Source organism: Mytilus galloprovincialis, chromosome 3 (genome assembly GCF_965363235.1).
Source record: "Mytilus galloprovincialis chromosome 3, xbMytGall1.hap1.1, whole genome shotgun sequence".
NCBI classification, from domain to species: Eukaryota; Metazoa; Mollusca; class Bivalvia; order Mytilida; family Mytilidae; genus Mytilus; species Mytilus galloprovincialis.
In genome coordinates this window covers 19,141,417-19,169,348 of record NC_134840.1, presented here as the reverse complement: position 1 = coordinate 19,169,348, position 27,932 = coordinate 19,141,417, and the positions used below count along the sequence as shown (strand labels likewise).

The 27,932-nt window shown below is 31.1% G+C and overlaps 3 protein-coding genes across 3 annotated transcripts; all 3 read right to left on the bottom strand.

Annotated features, from left to right (window-relative positions):
* LOC143067343 (coiled-coil domain-containing protein 39-like) lies at positions 1-27,932 on the bottom strand. The gene is made up of 21 exons (XM_076240514.1): positions 27,751-27,932; positions 26,203-26,322; positions 25,328-25,474; positions 19,698-19,856; positions 14,071-14,292; positions 13,188-13,379; positions 11,908-12,011; positions 11,370-11,607; positions 10,798-11,052; positions 10,336-10,473; positions 9,498-9,614; positions 8,397-8,536; positions 6,423-6,498; positions 5,802-5,961; positions 5,267-5,373; positions 4,767-4,838; positions 3,858-3,926; positions 3,416-3,478; positions 2,707-2,823; positions 1,902-2,052; positions 1-793 (listed from the first exon to the last, which is right to left on the bottom strand). The coding sequence occupies exons 1-21, from the start codon at positions 27,847-27,849 to the stop codon at positions 711-713; spliced, it is 2,829 nt and encodes a 942-aa protein (XP_076096629.1). The 5' UTR covers positions 27,850-27,932; the 3' UTR covers positions 1-710.
* Positions 15,164-16,499, bottom strand: LOC143067342 (integrase/recombinase xerD homolog). The gene has a single exon (XM_076240513.1). The coding sequence runs from the start codon at positions 16,297-16,299 to the stop codon at positions 15,478-15,480; it is 822 nt and encodes a 273-aa protein (XP_076096628.1). The 5' UTR covers positions 16,300-16,499; the 3' UTR covers positions 15,164-15,477.
* Positions 16,499-19,344, bottom strand: LOC143069809 (uncharacterized). Its single transcript, XM_076244615.1, has one exon. The coding sequence runs from the start codon at positions 19,342-19,344 to the stop codon at positions 16,513-16,515; it is 2,832 nt and encodes a 943-aa protein (XP_076100730.1). The 3' UTR covers positions 16,499-16,512.

Genomic DNA, 27,932 nt, shown 5'->3' with positions numbered 1-27,932 from the left:
TATATTTTCATGTTCATTTTAATCAATTTTACTTTAAATATTTCATGTAAAGTATTTGTATATATATATAATTATAGAGTATGTACAATAAAGTAATTGTGAAAGTATAAATAAATTAAAAAAACATGGAATGTTAAGTTCCTGCAGAGAAAAAAAGTGATACATTCACTACAGAAACTGACAAAAATAATAAGATAATTGATACAGTTGAATTAGTCATAACTGATCAATGTATTCATGTATTCCCTATGTAAAGTTGAACGTTATCACAGTTTTGATCTTAATTCATATCCATAAATAAACTCTGATTATAACACTAGAAGATATAACATGAATACTTCCATTATAATTTGTATCGAGGTTGAAATTCAAAAGATCATGCTTCTATTGAGAGTTAAAATTTCATACATAAATCCTATGTCCCTGGAAAAATCATCTTATAGTTAGAAAGATCAAAACATAATAATAGCTTATAACCAGCATTCTATTTTTACCTGATAAATACTGTAATGTTTAGTGCAGTATCTTAAAAACACATAGAAAACATTCTCAAGTTCTATGCAATTTAGTAACCAATTTCTACTTAATGTTTCAATATGTTCAATTTTATTGTGAAGTTTTATAATAAAACTATCAAAATTCATAAATGTTTTATCACAGTTGAAAGACACACTCGAGGACGGAAACAGACCAGTCACAACTGGACATGACTAGCGTCCAGATCTTCCTTGACCACTTCTTACACTGCTCATAGAGCTAGAGCTACGAGAACTAGCTGGGGATCGAACTCCGCCTAGAAAAAAATGAAAAGATAAATATGTAAATATATCTGATGGCATGAGATACAGTGGTTAAATCTGTTTCTGATCATTTTTAGGTTATGCAAACTTTATATCTTTATTCAGTGACCTGCAAAAATGGCTGTTCTTTCTATCCTGTGTCATCAGGTTCAGTCACATTTTCTATGATGTTACAATAGGTAAATCAGAACAAAAGCAAAACAATTTGTTGTTTTAATTGAATTTTTACCTATGCAGAACTCAGATTACAAACTAGTAATCAACTCGTCAGGATAAGTATTAAATGGGGCAAGAATGAGAGGAAAGTATTTAATTTCTATTGGTCACCTAAGAATTACTGAAAGAGTTGTCACAATGGCTCATTGGCATGAAGCGAGCTAAGGGTAATATAGATCAACTAATCTAATGTTTCCTGTTTAACTGCTAACATATTTCAGTACCAAAATCCCTTTGTTTTTTACAGTATCAAGGAGCATATGGAGAGGTATAAGTAGTTATTAAAATCACCATTTTTGTGTCTATCAAATACAATGATTCAGGTTCAGAAGTAATTGTAAATTTGTGTATAAGATTTATGATGCATATAAAAGCAAGTACAGCGTTTTGTTGAATTAAGGGACAAGGCTTTTGGTTGAAAATTTTAGAAATTGAAGTTTTCCTTTATCTTGATATATCAAAGACATTTACAGAATTTTAAACAGCATTTATGCACAGAATAGTATAATTTCCTCAATTTAAGACAAGACTTAAATTTTCATGGGACAAAAACGGGTTTATTACACATGAAAGATTCCGAGGTACAACATCAAACCTTCTAATTTTAACTTGAACCTTAATCTAGCAATAATAATCTTTTTTTTTTTAATATATGGGGTTTAATAAACAGTTAAATTTAAACAATAAATTTTTACAAAAGATATCAATTATTGCCAGAAAAAAGTGTACAATTAGCTATAGCCAGATATCATTTTGTATATTTTTTTTGGGTAAGTATGGCCAAGAACTAATCATATTTCACTTTTATGACTGTTTGGTGGGTTGTTTTTTGGAATCTTTAAATAGAACACACTGTTTGTACTTAATAATTAAATATTGACTTACCAAAGTCAGCACCAATCTGGACAGGTGTTGGTCTGCCACTGACACTTGGTGGTGTCTTAATACTTCCTACACTGCTACGACCAGATCCCAAGCTGCTTCGTGAACTACCAAGGGCTCGTCCACCACTTGGTGTAGGGGGAGGTAAGTTAGCCTAAAATGATACAATATTCTTTTAACACAAAATGAAAAACATAGGATCTACGTTTTCCTTACATCCTCATCCATCGTGGCTGTCATATAAGATAGGTAAGAGACGGAGGGAACTATCATGATAAGATTTACTGTCATTAAAAAACAACCTTATAAAATAACTAAAATATCTTTTTTCAATTATTTGTGCGTTAAATTTTTTTTATTGTAATAATTTCATGTTAACCAATGTAAACATTCAAACAAGAGTTTTGAATAACAAGCAATATGTTTAACTCTCCAAATCTTCAATGTGTCTTTCCCAAGTCAAAAGCCTGAAATTCAATGGTTGCTGTTCATTCATGTCTGTCATATTTGTTTTTTGGTAAAATGCATTGCCATCAATCAGGCTGTTACTTTTCATGTTTCGGATTGTTTCATATTTTCCATGTTTGGGTCTTTAATAGCGGATTACACGGTATGGGCTTTTCTCATTGTTGAAGGCTACACCTTGCCAGGGATCAAAACCCCATACACTCAAGCTCAGACTATACCAAAATTGACATGCCATTGATAATATTTTGTTGTTATTTAAAAGTGTTACCTTCCATCATGCTTGTATAAATAGGATGATTAAATCTCTCATATGAAGTCATTCATCACTTTTTAAATTTACCTGTGAAAAATACATGTTGACAGCCTCAGCAATATCTGGATGTTGTGACACCACTGAACCAACTTGGGACATTATGTTTTTGTTGAATTCTCTCATCTCTCGTACATTGAAATCTTTCTGTAATATAAATTCCAGCTATTAGAATTCATTTTATTTAGTTTCATATTTCAATTTATTTTATGCTTAAACAGTCATTTTTTCGCCTTCAATCCATAAACACTAAAATATCAAACATTATGACAAATTTGTGTATAATCATTTTCTTTTGATTACCTTTTTTAAGATATGTGTCCCTTTCTTTAGAGGATTTGATTTCTATAGTTGTTATCTTTAACAAATAAGTATTTTTTTTTCAAATGTGTGATATTTTGCAGTATTTAGCAGAGTTCTTGTTATATGATGAATTCTGTCATTTCATCTTGTGGTCCATCTTGCATAAAAGTAAATCTGTTTTTAAACATTATATTTGGAGCAATAATCTAGAATGGGTATATTTCCCTTGTTTGCTTCTGGATTTTGCCCTTAAACAATCTTTGATACAGACTTTGGTAATTTTCTGCTCTTTGGTTGGGTTGCTGTCTCTTTGACACAATCCCCATTTCCATTTTGAATTTTATTTGTTACAAAATAATGTGCATGCTTGAGTGCAAAATATACTTGTATGTCTATTTTGATTATGCTCTGGTCACAAGTTGTTGATTATACAAACCTCTTCAGGTGTTTCTCCTTTTGATTTCTTTGCAGATCTCAGTTCTCTAGCATATCTGGAGTTCTAATAATAGAAGAAAAAAACAAAAATTCAATGTCTGCATTAATCACTGTTATTCATGACATACAACAATTATGTAACATGTCAAAACAGTTCATGTGATTTTGCACATAAGTTGTATCAGGAAATAATAAGTACAAGCATGTAATAGAATTTAAATTTTGAATTACTGAGGTAGCTGGGAAAAATTCAGAAATAATTATCCTTAAGAAGAGGATAAACAAAATTTAAAGGAATTTTCATGAGAAATGTTATTTGTAGTTTAAATAGTTTTTAAAGTCCTGTAACAGTAAAGAGGAAGTCAAAATGTTTTATTGCAGGCACTTAACATTTAATATACAAAGTACTCAGGCACTTAACATTATACATACATAGTACTTACAGATTTTGCTACTCTTTCCAGTTTACCTCTTTGGTCTTCCATTTCTTTCTCAAGCTGTGCAACTTTGTTCTAAAAAAATCATTTCAATTCAGTATTATTTTCAGACAAAGATTTTCTTTCAGTTTCTATTACTATAAACAATACAGTAAAGCTAAAACTAAAAATGAAGACAAAATGTCCCTTCATAAAAAATTTATTCTTTTTTGATTTTCATAAAACAATATAAATGTATAAATTCTTATCAATGTTGAACGAAATACACAAGTAACTTCCATATAAATGTTAATTTGATTTCTATTTAAGTGAGGGGGGATAGGACCTGTATCGGGACTCTGGGATCTGGTGTTTTTAAGCATGGGATTTCGGGATTGACCCTTTCGGGATCCGGGAATTCTTTTTTTCGAATTCCAGGATTTAAATTTATCTAAATTCAGGTCCTCAGGATTTCTAGCTTTTAAGCCCGGGATATCTGGATTAGGATCCCTCCTGCCCCCTCCCCTCTTAAGTGGATTAACTTATTTACGTGGGTACCATTTATCATGTTTTGAGGAAAACATGCATATTAATGGATATTTGAATTTGTGATTTTCTAAAAGTCTGCATAAAATCATATAGCAAATTTGCAATTCGTTGAAAATTCTAATTCATGGTTTTCCTGTACCAACAAAATCCACATAAACTGGTATCCTAGAGAATGAACTCACAGTACATTTCACAGAAACACAAAAACAAATTATGAAGAACGCTTTTTTTTTCATCCCCAACAAATATATTCTTCAAAACTCGTATACACATTAATGAATAAACTTTAGCTGAATTGCTGTTCTTATGGCAACACAGAAAATACAATTCCAATTTTTAAGAATATTACACCAATTAAGACCTATTAGATGTTCTGATAAAACTTACTCTCTTTTCATCAATCATATCTTCATAAGCATCCTGGTCTCTGCATAGATTGTCTAAAGTGTTACTCATTGTCTGAAATATATTATCCAAGTTAACGTTTTACATACACTGTACATAAAGAAAACAACAAACAAGGCTTAATTGTTCAACTATTCTCAGAGATGAATTTAAGAAATGGAAAGTTAAATGCATCCCCTGGGTTGAATGGCAAAATGTTTCAAATTGACAACACTGATGTAGAATATGAGCAGCAACCTGTAGGTCAATTTTTGGTGAAAATCTTCTTTGATCATAAAATTGTTGATTTTTTTTTTTAATACAACTGATATATTCACATATATATGAATCCTTCATTGGAACAAAGAATTTTGAAGATTGCATTAGACAGGCTAACCAATCAAAGGATTTACTTAATTATATTTTCAATCTTTAATATCCAGTTCTTAAATTAATGATCATAAACAAGATTAAGATTGATACAAATTTATACATGTAATTACCTTAAGATCTTCCTGGAGTTCTCTGATTTGTCGTCGTTTATATTTGTATTTGTCCATAACAGCCCTCATCTGTTCTTCTAATTGTTGTTTCTCCTCCATTTCATCACCTTTAAATATGCATCTCTATTATTATAGATAAGTTTTTAATGAAAATCTGTTTCATATTAATTCAGAAAAATCAATCTTGCTTCCATGGGTGACTGTTCATAATGAGCTGTCATGTATAGCCAGAACGTATTTCTTTTTTAACCTTCCTCAGTGATGTCATGTAATTTTATGTAACAATATATCTGTACATCATCAAAATGCTGCATGTCAATATAGGAACAAAGGTAAACCAGTCTGCATCAATAGAAAATACTGATTTTAAAGTCTTTGGTTCACCTGGCCAAGGATCCAACCCACTACCTCCTGCACCCAAGGCTAAAAACTAACCCCGAGACCACTGAGGCCATAAAATAGATATGAAGACAAGTAAATAGTAAACAACAAAATTCATTTAGTTGGTGAATAACATAACGATAAAAGTACTTACTTGTTTCTGTAACTTTGTTAAAGCTTTTTCTGTATGTTTCATTTCTTTTATTCATCAATTTGAGTGTATTCTCCAGTGCTCTGATCTCCTGCTCAGCCTTCCTGATTCTAGCATCTAAATCATCACCTTCTCTCTGTAATTCTTCCTTTTCTTGGGCAGCCTGATAATAATACAAAGTTTACAATAAATCAATCTAAGTATACTCTGGCAATATGCAACAAAATTGTCTTAAATGTGAAAGTTGAAGTCAGTGTTCTCTGGAATTAGTTTAATTTAAATAAATTGCATATTCCATATAATGTGTAAGACATGGAAAATTTACTTATATAGCTTGGTTAAAGTCCCACAACTTTAAACAGACAAATCAGAAAAATCACAAAGGAGTTTCCTTACTATAACATAATGTTTAATGAAAAGTTTCCTCCATTCAAGCATACATCAATAAGAAGCCCAATGTAAAAATATTGCCATAAATTTGATTGTTCAAGTACCATAACTCTGGAACAATTAATCAGAAAATTTTCCAAACGGTTAGTTACTATAACATAATGTTTATAAGTCCATCTGAGTTTTAATCTGATGTTAAATGTCTGATTCTGTAGATTATAAGAAAATGTGTACCTTTATGACATAATAAGCCTGAGATCTTTCCTCTTCTCCCTCTGGTGGAGCCATAGATATCATCAATATTTCATATCTGTAAAAGTAAAGTTACATCCATCGTAGTTTTATATACTAACCCTAAATATCATAACGAATTAAAAAATTATTGTCTTATTCATCATTATATCCAGCTAAAAGATTATCTCCAGACCAAAATGTCAGTCTCTATGAAACGAGTGAATTAAGGAGGAAGCAGTTATAGATGTAAAATATATTTGCTCTATGAACAACGGTTCTCGCTATGAACTTAGATACCCAAATTTGCCAAGATCACTGAAGCAGGATATGTACTCGCACAGTAACACAATATGGAACTTTAATATAAGGGAACTTGAAAGGGAGTATTATTACTTATCTAAGATCATTTCATGGTTTCTGATCAAAAATACTAAAACATAAATCACTTAACCACAACAATTTGATAACCAGATGCTCCCTCAGGGTGCAGCTTTATACAACTGCAGTGGTCGAACCCTGAACAGTTGGGGCTATTATGGACACAACATTTAAGCTGGATACAGCTCTGAATTTGGATTGTGATTAAAAAAATAGTTGACACAGCATAGGTTTCTGACACAGAATGAATGTGGTCTAATAAACTTAAATTTTTTTTTGCTTTTGAGCAATTCACTATGCTGTTGAACATTAATCCTCTCAAAAAAAAAAAATATTTGAAGAAATTCAGATTTAATTTCTGAAATCTGAAATGACAAAAATTGAACCCCCCCCTTTCCCCTATTCAATGATCTCAATTCAAATTTCTAATGGAGTTTGCAACAATTACTACTCATTTAAATACATCATAAAATATAACATGTCATACAGTCATGGTTAAAATTAAAATTAATTAATAGTAACTTCTAAAAAAATAAATGGGAAATGGACACAGATGATGCCCCGCAAGCATATAATGTTATAAAAGGACATAACTCAAGAATTGTAAAAGTGAAGCTGCCAAAAATTGAACTTAAACTGAGTTTAGAGGTAACAAGCATTATATACACATTTCATAAAATTTATTTGAGACAAACTAATCTTCAATTTTTCCATTTGTAAAGGGGCATAACCCTAGAATGGTAATCAAAGTGCTTGTAATCACTGAATGGTAAAGACTGCTTTAATTCATCAGTTGATAGTAAAGTGAATATTGCATTGTATATTGTATATAGCATTGATTTAAACTGATACAACTACTATTCTGGAAAAAGAAAGACAACTCCAATTTTCAAAGATTTTATAAGCATTGGTTTAAGGTTATTCAAAAACCATTCTGGACAAAGAAAGAACTCCAATTTATTGTCTTGAAACTACAAAAATGCTTGTGTTTGGCCCCATTGTGGCTTTTTTGGCCCTTTATTCAGACTGTTTGTCCCATAACCCAAAAAATATATCCCAACCTTCTACTTATGGTATTAAACATTGTGGAACAATTTCAGAACAACTGAAATACTTATACACAACTTTTTGTACTGACACTAGATAAATGCTTGTTTTGGGCCCCTTTGGGCCCCTAATTCCTAAACCTTAAGGACCATAACCCCCAAAACCAATCTCAAGCTTCCTTTAGTTATAAATATTGTGTTATAATTTTATTGATTTCTATTTACTAATACTAAAGTTATTATCGGGAAACCATCCGTCTTCAGACGACACTGACAACGACGTGATACCAATATATGACCGCAAAATATTTTGAACGCTCAAAGCAAAACATTTGAAATCTGAAGATGTATAAGTACCCAACCTTTTGAAGAGCTATATGACAAAAAATACCTAAAATAAATAGCCAAATTCATCTCAAGTCATCTTTCCTGAGGGAATTGAAACCTTAGTTTCTTAATAATTTCTGCATGGAAAAATCAAAAACAGTAACAGTATTTGAAATCCATCACCCATTAAACAGAAATATTTCTTCTGCTTGATGATTTTTACCTTTTCCTAAGCTTATCAATTTTGGAGATCCTCTCATGTAACTCAGCACTGATTTGTTGTCTTTCTTCATTAGCAGCTTTGTACTGAGCTTGTAACATTTCTTTGTGAATTGTTATTTCTTGTCTTCTCTCTTTCATGGCCTGTAAAAAATAAATGTGTTTTATCCAATGAATTATAATACCACTTCCTGTAATATTTCTAAAACAAGAATTTGTCCACAGTACACGAAGCCCCACTCGCACATTCATTTTCTATGTTTAGTGGACCGTGAAATTGGGGTCAAAAATTTGGTATTAAAATTAGAAAGATCATATCATATAGGGAACATGTACACTAAGTTTCAAGTTGATTGGACTTCAACTTCATCAAAAACTACCTTGACCAGAAACTTTAACCAAAAACTTTAACCTGAAACATTGCACTATCATTTTCTATGATCAGTGGACCGTGCAATTTGGGTCAAAACTCTAATTTGCCATTAAAATTAGAAAGATTATTTCATAGGGAACATGCGTACTAAGTTTCAAGTTGATTGGACTTTAACTTCATCAAAAACTACCTTGACCAAAAACTTTAACCTGAAGCAGAACAGACGGACGGACGGATGAAGGAACGAACAGATGACATACCAGAAAACATAATGCCCCTCTACTATCGTAGGTGTGGCATAAAAATGTATTTTCAAAACTCTAACATTACTAAGTAACTTTAAAACTTTTGAATTTTTAAAGCATTTAATGAATGTAGTTATAGAATTTATATTTGATATCTATAGCATGTCAATCTTATATTATAAATCAAAAGAGCTAATAGACCCTTTACAAAATGGCCCTTACAAGTTTAAAGTTCATCCAAACAAAAAAGAAAAGAACAATCATATTGTCTGATACAAGTGAGAGGTTTAGCTAGCTATAAAACCAGGTTTATCCACCATTTTCTTCATAAGGAAATGTCTGTTCCAAGTCAGGAGTATGACAGTTGTTTTCCATTGGTTTGATCTTTTTGAGCTTTTGGTTTTGCCATTTGATTATTGACTTTCCGTTTTTGGATTTTCCTTTGAGTTCGGTATTTTTGTTATTTTACTTTTTGTTAAGTACTTACAGTTCCAAGCTGGAGTCTACGTTTCTCTTGACTAAGGACATCATCAGATCTATCATTGAGATTTTCCCTGATCCTTTTCAATTCAAGTTTAAGAATGTTTTGGTCAACCATTAAATCCTGAAAAAAGAGAGATAATACACAATCAGATAAACAATTTGTTTTACATTCTGTGTCATAAGCAATTATCTTTGTACATGTATATTTCTTATATAGATTAGACCCTTGGTTTCCTGTTTGAATGGTTTTACACTAGTATTTTGAGGCCCTTTATAGCTTGTTGTTCGGTGTGAGCCAAGGCTCTATGTTGAAGGCCGTACATTGACCTATAATGGTTTACTTTTATAAATTGTTATTTGGATGGATAGTTGTCTGATTGGCACTCACACCACATCTTCCTATATCTATATTATTACAAAGTTGTTTTGATAGTTATAAAATTGTGTGTAGTTGACTTTGACTTCACAAATAATGTATTATTTGATTTAAGTTTGGCAGGGGAGACATTACTGCATGTCAATTCTATTCAAATGAATTGATTAGAGTAAACAGTATGTTTAATAATACAGAATATAGTCAATGTATTCAAGTTTCAGTTATGGATTCAATATAAATCTGGATATCACCATTCTTGGAGATAATTTGGTTCAAAGACTTGTAGTTCTTCTTAAAAAAACTAATACAAACAAAATTTAAACAGGATCAGTTTCAAATGATTTTTCACAATACTCAAGAAATTGATTTTATATTTAAAATGTTCAAGTATAAAAGTTTCAGTGATGAAATGTAAACATGAAAAAGTCCTTTGCATAACTGTTTTTGTTATTAAAGGTAGATTTACCTGTTTATCATGAATTATAGTCTTTAGTTCCCTCTCTGAGCTATCATTGTACAAGTTTAATTCTTCAATCTTACTGGTCAGGTCTCCCTTTTCTGCTCCACTTTTCTCAAGTTCCCTTCTTACTCTTCTAATGTCATCCTGAAATATGTAAAACATTCATCCATTATAAGCATTGAATTAAGCACTGTTTTTCTATGTTATTGTTCGAATAAGGAATACATATGTTGTAATTATATAGTATTGTTGTTCTTATATTCACCATAAGGTTAAAATGGGTTAAAAAGATAAACACATTTTTGATTCAATTGAAACTGGGTTTTATATTCTATTGATAACTGACCTTAAGATGAGAAAAATCTTCATTTCAAAATATTGTCTGATTTTTTTTAATATATTTTCTAAAAGAAAATACTGAGACCAACTTAGGAAAATGCTGTCCTATCTGAAGGCATATTTCCTCACCTGTAGTCTTTTGAGCTGCAGAGTTAAGAGCGTGTGAGTATTTTGTTTTTGTTCTAGGTCTTCTGTAAATTCTTTAATTTTCTGTTCTAATGCCACTTTTTCTTCATTGCTTCTCTCCCCTTTCAACCTATTAATTCGTCTTTCTAATTGCTGTATGGCAAAATCTTGATTGTAAATGATTTCTTGTTGTTTCAATGAATCTGTGTCTAGTTTGCCAACTTTACTGTTGAGGTTTTTGACAGCTGCTTGACTTCCCTGCAAATAAACAGAACAAAATTGAAGTAATGCATACACATATTTATTTTTTTTTAGATGTATATAACAATTATTGTCCATTAGAACTAACTGAAAATTCAACTTGGAATGTTACGAGTTTGCATATAAGTGAATAATGTAATTATATAGATTACGTAAAATTAATGACCTTTAGAATATTAAATTTCATATTCATCATGTCCATACTTATCATTAACATAAATGCCTGCATTTGGTTTTATTTTCAAAACAAAAAAAATGAGAACAACAACCTATTGTTTAAAACTGTCCCTTTTCTGTCGTTTTCAATTTCATACCTGAATTTCAGCTTCTGTGTTTCTTTCTTTAACTTTACAAGAATGTAGTTCTTCTGTCTTTCTAAACTGAAGATCACGTAAATGTTTTAATTCAGCATCAATAGCATGCTGTCTTTTCTCTTCCTCTTGTAACATCTCGTCCATACGAGCAGCTCTTTCTTCAGCACTCAGGGTTGATTCAGTAGCTATTTTTAATTTTTCTATAAGTGTTTCTCTTAATTCTTTTGCTTGTTGTAGCCTAAAAAATATCAAGTAATCATGAAAAAATGTAAAACACATTTAAATACTTCCAGGACAACAAAATCCTTTTATTTTGATTTTCCTTTTAGTGTAATTTACACAAAATTCTGATATTAACACACAAATTACTATTTTAAAATCTCAATTTCAATTTGTCAATTTTTTGTAATCATTTCAAAAATTTTGTATTGTTTTCAATGAGTCTTGCATCTCTGACCATGTAAATTTTGTTTTTACATGTAGACATAGATAGAACTATGGTTTTAAGGTGTATTAAAAAAAAGTTAAAAGTACTTACTTGACAGTTTTGTCTCCTACATCTTTCTTTAACTGAGATACCTGTGACCTTGTAACCTCAAGATCAGTGGCAGTACGATCAACTGTTCTCTTCAATGCATCTAACTGCAAACACATAATAAAACTTTTATCATTTAGTGTTCAATTCTGTTTTAACTCTAATATTACAGAAAACTTATAATAATAACTGAAAACCTGATTAATTTGACTTCCCTTATTATAAAGTAATTTTATCCTATAAGAAGAAATAAGGTAGAAATCTAAAGGAGTTGGTCTGGTAAGGGTCAAATTTGGCCTCAAATTTCAGGTTTATCTGACGAAAGGTTTTGAACACTTTTTAAACACTTAAGTGTCTATTTCAGTTGATTCAATTAGTTTATGTGAAAGATTTTAACTGATTTAGTCATTAAAATACTCCAATTCAAGCTGAAACATGAAAAATCTATCAAATATGCCAAAAAACACTACTTTTTAGATGGTTTTTGTCAAAAATGAAAGTGGCCGCATCCGTGTTCATTTTCAACCTTTATATATGTTATGTATAATCATCAAATACAACTTATATTTCAATATTATGAATGAACATGAATGCGGCCACTTTCATTTAAGACTGAAACCATCTTAAATTTAACTAAAATGCTAAAACTGTGAAGATTTCAGTAATTTAGCACGACTTAATGATGCTAGTACCCTATACATGTACGTTGTATTGTCGAAAACAGCCCATATTTATGTAGCAGAAGCATTCTACTTTCCAATAAATAGATAAAAGATTACATTTTCACAAATTTGTAAAACTGCTATATTTTGGGGCCAAAAAGGGGTCTTACTGAACCTACTCCTTTGTAAGTCATTTTTGAGAATGAGCAAAATTAAAATTACAGACTTTTTTTATATAATTTTGGACCTGTATATAGAGAGAGCCGTGGTGTAGTGGTTAGGGCATCGGACTACTAACACAAAGGTTCCTGGTTCAATTCCCGTTCTGGGATGAAAATTTTAGGGACTGAATTTTCGGCTCTCCCTTGACACCATTTGGGAGTATGGTCTTGAGGAAACGATGATAGTCCGTCGGAAGGGGATGATAAATGGCTGACCCGTGTTAAGAGAGAGCCATCTTTTGCACGTTAATGACATCCTTGTAGATTTAAAAAAAGAGCAGGCTAATGCTGCTACAAGGCAGCACTCACACCTGCAAATTGGAAAGGGATTAATATAAGTTGCAAAACTTGTTTCCCAATCCACTATAAATAAATATGTTTAAACTAAAAACCTATATACCTCATCACTAAACTGTATTCTCTGTGTCTCAGCCTCCTGTAGATCTATCCTGGTCTTAGCTGCTATTCTCTCAGCTATGGAGATCTTCTTCTCTTGTTCTCTGTTATTCTCCAATTCATTCTCAAGAAATTGTTGTTTTTCTTTTATGGCTTCCTCCCTCTTCCTAACTTCACCTTTAACTCTGGCTAGTTGCTGAAAGAATATTTTTAACTTTTCAAACCAAATGTGAATAACTTTGACCAAAAGTTCTTGTAGATATTTCGACTATCTAAAATGAGACAAATGTTTGCTTTTCAGTTAAAATTTAATAAATGATATTGCTAAAATAACTTTTTAAGGATGTTCGCTACTCTGTTTCAAAATAACAAGCTTTCTAAAAGACTTTTATAAATTGATATCATGTAAAAAAAGAAACTAAAAAAGCAGAAAAAATGAAGGGTCCGTGTGCTTGTTTTCGAGATATAAGCCGTTGAAAATTTGGCGGGAAATGATTCTCTCTAGATTTTTCATACATTTAACATTGGCACCTTTTTCCTTTCAAAAACATTGAAAAAATAACAAGGATTTTATATGATTTTAAATATGGCTTTTTAAATTATATCTAATAAAATTATGAAAAGAAAAGTAGGGGTTAGCGAGCAAAAAATTTTAATGGGAATATATAGATAAAACCAGAGGATTCCAAATATCTGGCAAAAAATCAAAAACAAGAGGAGCAAACATCCTTAATAATGTAAAGCTTGTCTACCCTGTAACAATCAAAAATGATTTATAAAAAAAATATAAACGGTCATTCATTTTTAAGTCTGTCTTAACCAGTGTCCTTGCTAAGAAAAATATAACTGCTATAAATCAGAATGCGGTCATTTAAGCTAATATTTACAGCTGCTAACAAATCCATTTCTTTGTCACGTCTTTGCATCTGTTCTAAGGTATTTTCCCATTGCTGAATAATTTCTTGTCTTTCCTGATGAGCTGTCCTAAAGTCTTCAGCTGTTTTATCTAGTTCTATCTGGGCAGTAAGGGTTTGTGTTGTCTCATGGTCTAGAACTTTTCTTTTGCTGTGATTTTCATCTGTTAATCTTTCCATTCTTAAAGACAGCTCCTACAAAAATCAATCATTCTCAATATAAAAAATCATGCAATTTTCTATTTCCTTGAAAATTATCATTTTTATCATTTACACAAGAAAGATATTAATCAAATGTATATCCTGTTTGGCTGTTTTGGTCATTTCAATAGTGTTTTCATTTTATTTCATGATTTAATTTATAAGAATTTAAACATTTCAGGAAAGCATTTGAAGAGTTTCTGATCTCTCCTATAATTCATTTATTTCTGGAATAGCATTTCAAAATAAATATAAAGTGTGAATAAAAAATTAAGATGGTAACACATAAACTGGACACAAAAACGTTTAATTTTAAAGATTTATAAAGACTCATTTATTTCAAAGAAGTTATAAACTAAACACGTCTTCTTTCCACTTAATACATCTAAACTATTTAAAGAAAAACACAACACAAACTTATGTTGTTGACTAGCTCGAGTACTGCATATTGTGAGCTGCCGATTTAATAAGACAAATGATCAATATAAACATATTATACACTATACAATGTGAAAACAATAACATCATTGTTCAACAAAAATATATACTCATCAATGTGGACCTTTTGTATTAGAATAACTGAATAAATGAATGTTTCGTGGCCGCCCAGGAAAAACCCTTTTAGGAAACCTGTGTCCTTTTGTCCATGCCAACGAAACTCTAAGTGTTGGACCTCACTTATCAAATGAGAAAAAGAAAAACATAATTTTGTTTGTAAATATCGAAATAAAAAAGAAAGCGAGTCATTAGGACTCAAGGGCTATGAAACTTTTTGGTACAAAAGTCTAAATACGATTACGTTTGTATAGCCAATCAACCTACATAAAAATCAATATATTTATCAAATTCAAAATTATACAAATCTTTTTTCCTTAAAAAACCCTTAAAAATACGATGTTCACAGTACGAAGTACAGGCTAGAATTAACTATATAAAACAGTCACTTTACAACCTAATTTTTTGGCGCCAAAAATTCCTACGCCTACACGTACATGTATTACACATGCGCAAGAAGACAATCAATTCCCGTTATACTTATGTGCCTCGGGAATTTTTTAGTCTTCTTTCCACTTAATACATCTAAACTATTTAAAGAAAAACACAACACAAACTTATGTTGTTGACTAGCTCGAGTACTGCATAGAGCAACAAAGATAGAAAAATAAGAAAATAAATATACTACAAGCCTAAAGTTTTAGATACGGCTAACCTACTTTCTACAGAGTCGGCTACGTAGCCGTCTTTGCTTGAATCACTTTTCCACCTACCATGGCGCTTCCAGCACCTTTCATTGACACCTGAGTTTGCCGCCATAGTGGCACCACCAGACCTAAGCGAATGCAACCCAAGATTCAATTCAGGTGCAACTAGTCTTAATCTCTTAATAACACACTCCCTAGCAGTAGTGTAACTAATAGGTTTGTTAATACTAATTAATGCACATTTTTTCTTACTTCTGTACAAAGGTCGAAATAAAAACATATCACTATCCAAAACTAATTCGGCTAAACTGACATATCTAAAAAACATAGCATAAGGACAAGCCAAAGTATGACCTTTACAAATTAAAATTTCATCACCTGATCTGTACTGATCAGTCTTACTTCGCCTAATCTTAATAACTAAATGCTCTTCTTTTACGAAAAAATCGTTACATCTAAGCTGACTTAACTCATTAAAACGTAAAAAACCACTGAAACCTAACAAAATCATCAAAAGATCCCTAACTACCAGTAAATCTGTAGAAAAATGAAACATAGAACATAACCGAATTAAGATATCAGTAGTGACTGGGTCTTTCTTATTAACAACAGGTTTAGCAGTTCTTTTAGCTGATTCAACTAAACTTTCAACAAAAGAGTTATTTGTAGGGTCAATTTGACCACACATTTCATGTGCCCATTTAATTGAATAAACAGCAGATGATACTGTACTGTACGTTGATCCGGAATCTAACAAATTAGACAAATATAAAGCAATATGTATAGGCGAGGCAGGCATTGAAATTAAACAATGTTTACTAACAAATTTTTCCCACTTTAAAAAACCATAGTAATATTTTTTCACAGTACTGTCACTTCTTGATCCCAATAAATGTGTAGATAAGCTGGCAACCGAACTGTACAAAGGGTGAGTTTCATCAATTCCACTATGTACCACGGCGTCACGTACAAACTGTTCTTGCTTTATTCCTGTGCAAAAGAAATACTACAATCAAAATCTGATTTTAAAAGCAATCATTGCAAAATTCAAAGGATTTACTCCAAAAATACCATTATTACCTCTACCTCTTACAATTAAATTTTTATTTGTAAGCCGCATTTTACTCTCAACAAAAGTGCAATTCGAATTGTGTAATAATGCCCAGAATGGAGCTGATTTCCAAAATGGAACAACAAGAGTACTGTCTGCGCTATCGTTGCATACTTTTCTAATGACCTTGGCTATCAAATTTGGCGGTGGCGCCAACCAGTTATTTTCTCCTTGCCAATTTTGCGTGAAAGCGTCAATAGCTTCAGTACCTTTGCACCAACATTTTGAATTAAACCTAAAACATTTACTGTTATAATCAGTAGCAAATCTATCTATAGAATGTTTTCCCCAAATCTCATCAAGCATGTCAAACACCTCAAAATGAATTCCCCAATCATCACAATCTGAATATCTACTTAAATTATCAGCTATTGTGTTCTGTTCCCGAGGAACCCATTGTGTCTTAATACTTATATTATTTTCTGTGCACAATTCATTTAAATCACAAGCAATCTCTTGAAGATCTAACTTTCTACTACCGTTCTTAATTATGCTTGTAACGTTTTTATTATCAGTATTCAGTTGAACTGTATGATTTTTCAGCATTGTAACAGAACTTTTAACTACTCTACTTACTGCTTCAAGCTCTCTCCATGTAGAGCTTTTAACACTTTCAGATACCGACCAGTTACTAGTTACAGTTATCAAACTGTTATAAGGAACTTCTAGACCACAATCAGTCATTTTCATAATACAATCAGAGTCACAGACAGACTCTGTATCAGCTGGGACTACATATCCCCCAAAGCCGACATCTGATGCGTCAGTATACGCCACAAAATCACAAAAATCTGACTCATGCAGATTAAAACCCTTTCTATTGAACTTTCTTAAGTTCTCAAACCAAAAATATAGCTCTTCAATAGCTACAGAATTCAATACTACAAGCGAGTTCCAACTTGCTCTCATTATAAGACAATTGTACAATTCTCGAGTTCTAAGTCTACAAACGTTCCCCATTACAGACATCATTGATATTATCTGTCCAACAATACCAGCCACAAATCTAGCATTATACAAAAGCTTGCCTTTACCTACACTTTTCAATGTTTTGTCAATAACCGAAAGAAGTCTTTCGACTCTCTCCTCAGTAATACTCAATTTTCCAAATTGCATTTCCCAAAATAACCCTATCCAAGTAATATTCTGTACAGGCAACCATATACATTTCTCTTCTGCTATTAAGAAACCAAACTCTGTCAAACTTTCTCTTACAAAAGTGCTAACACGGTGTGCGCAATCGAAATTACTGTCTCCGCCCAAACCATCATCTAAGTACATTATGATTCTCAAACCTTGACTCCTCCAGTACTTAACAACTTCTTTTGTAAGTTTGGTAAATATATGACCAGCGCTAGCAATTCCAAAAGGAAGAACATTAAATACATAATATCTGGTTGTCCCTTCAAATTGCCAACTAAAACCTAAATACTTTCTGTGGTCTGGTAATATTTCTATGTGATGATAAGCACTTTTTAAATCAAAGCGAAACAGATAATTTCCTTTATTAAATAGTTGCTTGGCAACTGACCCATCTTCAAACTTAAATTTAAACTGATGTATGCACTCATTGATATGTCTGCAATCTAGAACCAATCTAGGTTTTGCTGATCTGTTATATGCTACCGTTAGTGGATTTACTACATACGGTATTTCGTGTACTTCTGAAATACACTTCTTATCTAATAATTTAGAAATTTCACCATTTACAAAAACAGAATTATCTAAAGATGATTTATTATTTCTGAGAACACAACTGTCTGGAAGAGTTTTAAATGGTATACCATAGCCTTGCTCTATTACTTTTAAAATGTACTCACTTGTACCAGTCTCCTTCCATTTGTGTATTGCCTTATTTAATTTACCTACTGGTGTCAAAACATTCACCTGTAAATTTAAATGACCAGACGTCTGGTCATTACTCTCGTCATACCTGACTGAACCGTTAACACAATTGACCATTGTTTTGTTTACCTCTTTGTGAGCAGAATTCAATAAACGACTCCCCCCTTCTAACTCAAAATTTGATTTGTAACTCAAATCCCAAGCTAAATTACAACATTTATCAAAAATTTTACTTAACTTTGGTCGTTTCTTTTCAGGACACTCATTCTGCCAATGACCAGGCTTGTAACAATTATAACAAACACCAGGCTTCCTTGATACTGGCTGTCTATCTCTGCTTCCACTGGAACTGGCTGGTTTTACATAAGGCTCAGCGCGGGATCTCCTCTTTACTCTGTCTGCTTTGATCTTCCTTTCCGCTCTGTTTTGTGCTCTAAATATCTTTCTGTCATCTTCTGAATCGTCCGCCAAAGGATTTGCGGTATACTCCTGAACCAATTTCCATCCACATTCTGAAGAGTCTGCCATCTTTACTAATTTTTGGCGATAATTTAAAAGTTCAATACCTTCAGATATCTTCTGTTTAGCCCTCGCGGCAGATGGGTCTTTTGGCTCTATAACAGCTTCTGCTTCTTTCAACGCGACAGACACTTTCTGGTTGAACTTAAATTGATCTTCACAACTTTTCCTCTGAAATTTGTAACTGTCTGTTGATAACAGGTCATTGTGAATACGGTTGAACTGTGCGTCCGAACGTTCCTTTTGTTGTTGGTCATAAACTTGAAATTTAGTAGTAAATAAACTGTCCAACTTAGATAAAAATTCATTCTGTGATCTATTTACTTCTTCACTAACGATACGCTTCACATTATTTTCTAAGTCATCCATAGCGTGACGGTGAACGGCACTCACAAAATACGATGTTCACAGTACGAAGTACAGGCTAGAATTAACTATATAAAACAGTCACTTTACAACCTAATTTTTTGGCGCCAAAAATTCCTACGCCTACACGTACATGTATTACACATGCGCAAGAAGACAATCAATTCCCGTTATACTTATGTGCCTCGGGAATTTTTTATATTCAAGGAAGTTATACATGTAAACTTAACTCTATTCAAAGATCATTGAAATCTTTTCAAACTAAAATCAAAATATTTAGTCATTGTTATTTGTAAAACATTTACCAGTAATGATATCAAATATGAAATTAAACAAAACAGGGTCCTGTTAGTTACCTTAATCTTACTCTCATCATGTCTGGTATATTTCTGTATGGCCATGGAATCCTCATCTTTACGAGCAGATTCTTCTAGCCATGCCTCCAAAGCTTGTTGGTCCCAGTTCATTTGGGATTTCATCTCTTCTAACTTCTGTGTTTGTTTGAAGATGTTGTTCTAGAAGAAAAGAAAAACAAACACATTAAATATAAATCACTTTTTATTTACAGTACTGACATAAGAGGTTTCTAAACACATTAGCTAAATGGAGCTTTTATAAGATGAATCCATATGAACTATGTGTATCAGCAGGGGGAAAACGTGAAAGCATGAAAATATAGTATATATGCCAATGCACATAATTAACATCGCCATGTGATGTGTCATAGTACAGCTTTGACAATTTTGTTCTGTTACTCTAAAATGTTTAATGGAATTAGTAAAATAACATTACTTGACCTTCTATTAATTGTCATGTTTCTTTTTTTTTTTTTTTTTTTTTTTTTTTTTTATCTTTTATTTGTTTTTCAATAGTCAGGATTTTACACACCCCATTACACTACCACCTGACAATGGTATCAAGGGGTAAATACAGAATATATAAGAAAAAAATATAGCAATATATACAAAAAGAATCTCTGACTAATTAATTTTTAACAATAAGAATATTTTAGGTTACATATTAATTGTATTTGATTTATCTCTCCTCTCTCTCTCTCTCTCTGACTTACTCACATACAACACTAATACTTTCACTCATCTGTTTTGTTACAATATGTATCATGACTTACTTTTTAATACAATTTTTTTAAAGAAATAAATTTGCTCATAATTTATAAATTATTTCTTTTCTCTAAACTAAACATAGATAATATGAAAACAACACTTAGTTAAATATTACATGTAAAGGAGACCAAAATTTTTCACAAACTTGGACTTTATCATTTTTCTTTGCAATATGATTTTCAAGAAATTGGTATTTCTTTATTTTATTTTTTAACTCGATCATATTTGGTTTTGTTTCATTTAATTTACATTTGTATATATAATTTTTTGTAATTATGATTAGCAGATTCAATAATAAACTTTCATGTTTGCAACCAAGAAACACATTCTCTTTGTTGAGATCAAAATTTACAAAAAAAAGTTTCACAATATTGAAAAAAGACTGCCACAATTGAAAAGTTATTGGGCATTCAAAAAACAGGTGTTCAATGGTTTCTTCTCCAAGTTTACAAAAAGTACATAACTTGGTATCTTTTAATTTGATTTTGTACAAAAAGGTATTCGTTGCTATAATTCTATGCAAAAATTTATATTGAAAGGTTCTTAAATAAGCATCTCTACAAGACTTATTTGTTATCATGAAATACTCTGACCATTCTGTAGTATCAATAACTAACAGCTCTGCCCATTTCAAAAATTTAATTGTTGGTAGTTGAATAACTTCATCTACTAAGTTTTTATATACAAATTTGGCTTTCACATTACACCTGATTTTTTTTAAGAAAGTATCACCAGTGTTAGACTTCTCTAAATCTTGATTTAGACAGTTATCTTTAAGGCATTTTTTCATAGCGTTAGGGATTTTTGATATCAAACCATAATATTTAATAAAATTGTTGGTTTGTACTTTTTCTTGAAATTGCTCAAATTTATAAAAAATCATATTTTCACGATTAATAAGGTCACTTACTGACTGCACACCCCCCTTTTCCCATTGAATGTAATATGGGAAATCATCCATAGAAGAAAAGTTCAAAATATCTAAGGATAAAATGTCACTGACAGAAATCTCAGTAATAGGTTTTGCAGCGGAAAAGCATAGTAAAACATCCTTCCAGAAAGAATTTTTACATCTTTTAGCAATCTCAATCAGCTTTTCTTTCTGAAGATTTAAAACCCTTTCACCCCCGTACTGCATAAGGTCTGCCAGTAACAACTGCTGCCAGCCACCGCTAGGGTTTGCCAGCAGTCTTTTTATCCAACTAATTTTCAAATAGATATTAAATGAATGAAGATGTACCATATTAAGTCCACCTTGTGAAATATTACCAACAAGTGTGTTTCGCTTAATTCTGTCTGGTTTTCCATTCCATATGAAATCATAAAATAATGAAGTGAGCTCTGTTAACCTGGAGTGTGATAGGTTTGGTAATGCAGTCAATAAATGGACCAACTTTGAAAGAGCAAGTGATTTAATTACTGTAATTTTTCCTAATAATGTGAGTTTTCGATGTTGCCAGCTCTTCAGAATTGCAGAGACCTCTTTAATTTTCTTAGCAAAATTAATTTCTGTGATACAGCTTAAATCTAAAGAAAATTCAATCCCCAAAAGTTTAAAATTTGAATGTGACCAATGAAGTTTTAAGTCTGGACATAAAATAAGATCAGAATATTTTTTACTTCCAACCCATAGTGCTTTTGTCTTTGAAGCATTTATTTTCAAACCTGAAATTTTATAAAAAGATTCAAAACATGAAAGTGTTTCCCTCAACGATATTTCCCTTCCATCTAACATAAGGAATGTGTCATCTGCGTACATGCTTAAAAGTGATTCATCATCATTGATAGTAATTCCCCTTATGTCAGGATTACCTTTTAATTTCAAAGATAATAATTCAACCCCAATTATAAATAAATAGGGAGAAAGAGGATCTCCTTGTCTGCAACCTCTTTCTAAATGAAAAAACTTAGACATGTGTCCATTATTTATAACACAACTTGATGCCCCTGAGTATAAAGTTTCAAACCATCTACATAAAGAAGGCCCAAAATTAAAGCTTTTCAAAGTATTTTTTAAAAATAACCATTCCAAGGAATCAAATGCCTTTTCAAAATCAACAAGTAATAAAAGACCTGTCTTATTATTTTCCTCAAGATAGTGCATCAAATCATATAAAAGGCGTGTGTTCTCACCCATAAATCTGTCTTTAATGAAACCTTTTTGTGTGTCACTTATGATAAATGGTAAAACGGGTTTAAGTCTATTAGCTATAACAGCAGAAGCTATTTTCATATCAGTATTCAAAAGACTAATAGGACGCCAGTTACTAATATACTGTCTGTCTTTTCCCTCTTTAGGAATGCAAGTTATTATACTTTGATACTGAAAATCAGAAAATTTACCCCCCGCATATCCAAAGTGAAGAGATCGAAAGACAAAAGGGCCAATATCTTTCCAAAAAAATTTATAAAAATCTACAGAATACCCATCAGAACCAGGACTTTTACCATTTGTCATAAATTTTAAAGATTCAGCACATTCTTTAAAAGTTAAATTTCCTTCACAAAGATCACTTTGTTCTTCTGTAAGCTTAATGTTATGATTAAAAAATGATGTATCATTGCAATCTAATTTTTTGCTTGAGTACAAATTTTTATAAAAATTTTGTTGTTCCATCAGAATTTTTGATTGCTCTGAAATATGCTGACCTTTATCATCAATAAGTTCTGTTATGGTTTTCTTAATAAAATTTTTCTTTTCTAATTTACAAAAATAATTTGTACACTTTTCACCATTCTCATGCCAGTTAGCTCGGGATCTAAGCAGCAAGCCTTCAACTTTCTTTTGTCTACAATTTTCTAGTTCAAGTTTTTTTTCAAATAAAGATTTTTGAACCTCATCATTTGGAGAATGATTCATAATACTTTCAAAATTTAAAATATCATTTTCAAGTTTGAGAGTGACATTTTTTTCCTCTCTGGATTTATTAATGCTGTAATTTATTGACAAGGATCTAATCTTCATTTTTAATATTTCAAAAAATGTTTGATCATTACATGACAACTCAACAGAAAGAAGATTTTCCATATCACCTGACAGATGGTATTCCAAAATAGTATCATTAATACATGATTTAACCATTTTTATATAATCTGCATCTCTAAGTAACTGAGAGTTAAATTTCCAATAACTTTTGCCCCGTTTCTCTAAACAAGCTGAGAAGGTGAAAAGAATTGCCGAATGGTCTGTTCTATAACCAGGAATGATAATGGTATTCTTAATAAGTGAAAAAAGGTCTTCTGAAATTAAAAAATAATCAAGGCGACTTTGTTTTATTGGTGAGGACTGACGCCAGGTATATTTCCTATCTTCTGGATAGCATGTACGCCAAGGATCAAGTAGTTCAAAAACATCAATGATTTCATTAATTTTTTTACGGGAGTTAGGGTTTCTATTATGTTTGATATTATATGTATCCATAAATTTATCTAATACAACATTCCAGTCACCACATAGTAAAACACTGGTGTTTTTAAAGATTAAAATATTCTGCATTATTGTGTCAAAGAATGAAGGTTCATCTGTATTATAACCATACAAACATGCAAAACTTAATCTTTGTGAAAAAATTGTTATATCTAAAATAATGTAACGACCATTATCATCAATAATAGAATTATGCACAACAAAATCCAGACCCTTTTTAAACATAACAGAGACACCTGCACTTTTACTGTCTTTATGACTGAAAAAGCACTTATTTCCCCATTCATCCTCCCAGTATTTTTCAATGTCTTTATTGCTTTGAGTTTCCTGAAAACACACTATGGAAGTATTTTTACTCCTAGCCCAATCAAAAACATCTGCCCTCTTTTTGGAGTTTGAAAAAAGACCCCTCACATTCATTGATAATATCGTTACATTATTATCCATGATTATATCTGAAGTGATGATTTATAAAACATATAAGCAAGTTCATAAGTACAAATATACAATTGTAACACATAAGACATACACAAACATACACACATACAAACATAAGATGTCGCATATTATTTTCTTTATACAACATTGAATGTATAAACTAATTTACAGTATGGCATTATATAGTTATGAATAAATCTAGCAAAGGAATAGATGTTTTAAGGGGAGATAAGATTATATTAATTTCATAATAAATGTTAGAGTTATTTCCCCTATACTCTATAGTGACAGTATAATTTATATTAATAAAAAAAATAGTAAAAAAATCTCTTATACTATTTTCTATATATGTATCCAGGATTTTGTAATTTGGAGTTGACATGACACACTTCAGTATTTATCTTTCACATTTATATCTATCTATTTATACTGATAAAAACTGTACATTTTCCAAAAAATATTAACAAGTGTAACAGACTAATATGAAAACTAATTAATTTCCATCTTTCAATTTCTTTTTCATTTTTTCTTCTACATTGTCAAATAGATCAAATCTTATTCTGCTACTAGTTTCAGTTTTGGCATACACATTACAGTTATAAAACCATACATTTTCAAATTTTTCAGTGTTTTTAAGTCTTGCCATTAGTCCAAGATTGCGTTGTGATATGTCATCATGCAATTTCACTTCATTTTTCAGGGATCTTTTTTGTCGCATTATCCGTATTTTAGTTTCAGTATTCTTTACCTTAACTATGACAGGCTTCTGATAACCATCTTTCCCAGGTATTCTGTGGATGGCTAGTACATCACTGGGCTCAATGTCTACTTTACAGTCACTCTTTAAAGTTTCAATAAATGCTTTTCTCAAATTCTCACCCCTTTTTTCAGGAAAGTTTAGCATTCTTATATTATGTTTTCGACTGTATTGTTCATTATAATTGTCATGTTTCTTAGGTTAATGTGCAATTTTGATGCAAAATATTATGTAAATCACCTCAAACATATTTTTCTTTTCCTTCAATTCTTCCACTTCTTTACTAAGTTTCTGTATCTCCTGTTTCAGTCTACCTTCTTCACGCTCAGCAATTTTCAGGAGATGATCTTCAGTTTCAATCTCTTTCTTTCTGGCACCAACGAGACCCTTAAATATACAATAAACAGTATAATTACATTATCTTCTTATTTTGATGCCATTCCTGTTGTAGAATACATTTTTTTAATTTCATAAATCAGGTTTAAAATTTTATTCTGATAATTAAACAATGTTAAACAGGAATTAAAACATTTCAAAGAATATATACAAAATATGCATTATTGACTAGAGAAAAAAAGTATTGGGGTTTTGATATGGTCTCCAGTCAGTGGCATACACAAAACAATTGGATTTTTCATTCTTTTGTTATTAGATAATTCTATGTTTAATCTAATGTTATACTATTATACATTATATATTCTCTAGTTGTTTTGAATTACTATTTCTTTGATATGAATATGCCATTCTGTATACCTTTGATTAAGCATGTTGTGCCAGCCTATTTGTTATGTACAATAAAGTAAATTTGTAAGAAAAAAAGAAAAGAGAAATATATTTCACAGAAAAAAAAACTATAGTAGTTATGAATGAATTCAGTCCTGCTGTTTGAGTTAGTGCAAATCAATAAATTTGATCTTGATCATGAACAAAATTGAGAGAGACAACAAACAAATGAAATTATTGGCTTGAATGTTCACCTTAAATTAATTCACATGTTTTGTACATGATTATTACATTTATATAAGGTGGCAAATATAACATGTATCAAATGTCAAATTGAGCACAATTTCTTTTAACGAACACATTATGAAGCAAGTTTACACAGTATTACAAACCTGTGTATGTGTAAGCTCTTGTCTAACATTTTTGAGATGTTCAGACATAGCATGCACACGATCCTCAATTTCTTCAAGTTCATTTGTGAAGGCTACAATATTTCTCTGCTTGACTTGTACCTAAAATAAAGTTATGGATCGATGTAGTATAAATATTAATTTTTCCTTTTTTAGGCAAAACAACTAGTGCCATTTCCGGTTATAAATCTTTTATTTCATAGAGCAGACTTCTTAAATTGACAAACAATAAATACAATTCGCCAAGGCTCTTTCACCTTTGAAATAGGGTTGAATTGAACTGAAATTGAAAAAAAGGATTTTCCTGCATTAGAATATACAAATACATGAACCTTATTCTCTTTTAAAGATAATTCAATGGGGAATAAACATATTTAATTTTTATTGAATAATTTTCATCATTTAAAAAAAAAATTACAGAAAATTTTTATGCAATCATGTTTATGCATATGAAAAGTAATCCGTCAGTTATTTAATAAAAATTGTCCATTTTTTAGTCATGTATTGAACTATTGGAAAATTGATGCAAAAGTTTGAAACATCTATGATAAGACTCAGTTATAAGTTTGAAGGGGTACAAGTTTACTTTCTGTGGCACATTTTACAATGTATCAGTTTACAAGTGTACAATGTTTACTAAAATTCATGCCATCTGTCTTACCAGGGTATCTGCAAGGCGATGACAAAATAAAAAATAGGGTCAATATTTTTGAAAGATTTTACTCTTATCAACAAGATATTTCAATCCTTTTTATATTGAAACAATCATCCCTGATCTCCTGTATTGTCATGTAGTTTAACTAGAAGTTTCACACAAGAAGACAAAAAAGCATATGAAAACGCCAATTGCCAATGAGACAACTATCTGCCAAAGTTCAAATAAAGTGGATGTAAGCAATTATAGGCAATCATAGAGCCTTAAAAAAAATCAATATACAATACATTGTACGATCGAACCATGTTTTGTTTTTTCAAGGTTGACTTTAAGAAACTTATCGACTGACATAAAATGAAGATCAACTATCAACTTCATTTTCACAAATGAGACTTTGCTTCTTTCATATCTTAATGTTTTGGTTTTATTCAATTTAATATATAAAAAAGAAGATGTGGTATGATTGCCAATGAGACAACTCTCCATAAGGGCATAAGAGACCAAATCACACAGAAATTAACAACTATAGGTCACTGTATGGCCTTCAACAATGAACAAAGCCCCTTCCGCATAGTCAGCTATGAAAGGCCATGAAATAAAAATGTAAAACAATTCAAACACGAGAACTAACAGCCTACTGTAATTTATATGTATAGTATTAGTACAGTGTTGTTGACATAAATTATGACAGGTCGTAACTGTGAAGTTAATTCACTACCTTTATAGTTTGTGCTTATAAGACACAGAAATGCATTTAAAGGTACTGTATTTAATTTGAAAATTACTTGCTGGTCTTAATTGGAAGGATAAACGAACAAGAAGAACGAAAATACCTCCCCCTTTTTTTCGAAAACGTAGTGAACACAAGCAATTACCTTGTCTTCTAATGCCTTATTGTCGGCATTAGCGACTGGCATACTAAGCCCTTCATCCCATTCTATTTCACTTAAAATACTGTTCGTCCCTCGACTCATTTTGATGCAAGAGGCAGAAAAAATCCGCCGAAATGCTGGAATGTTTCAGATTGCTTGGAGACAAGTTTCCCGGATGTAAATAA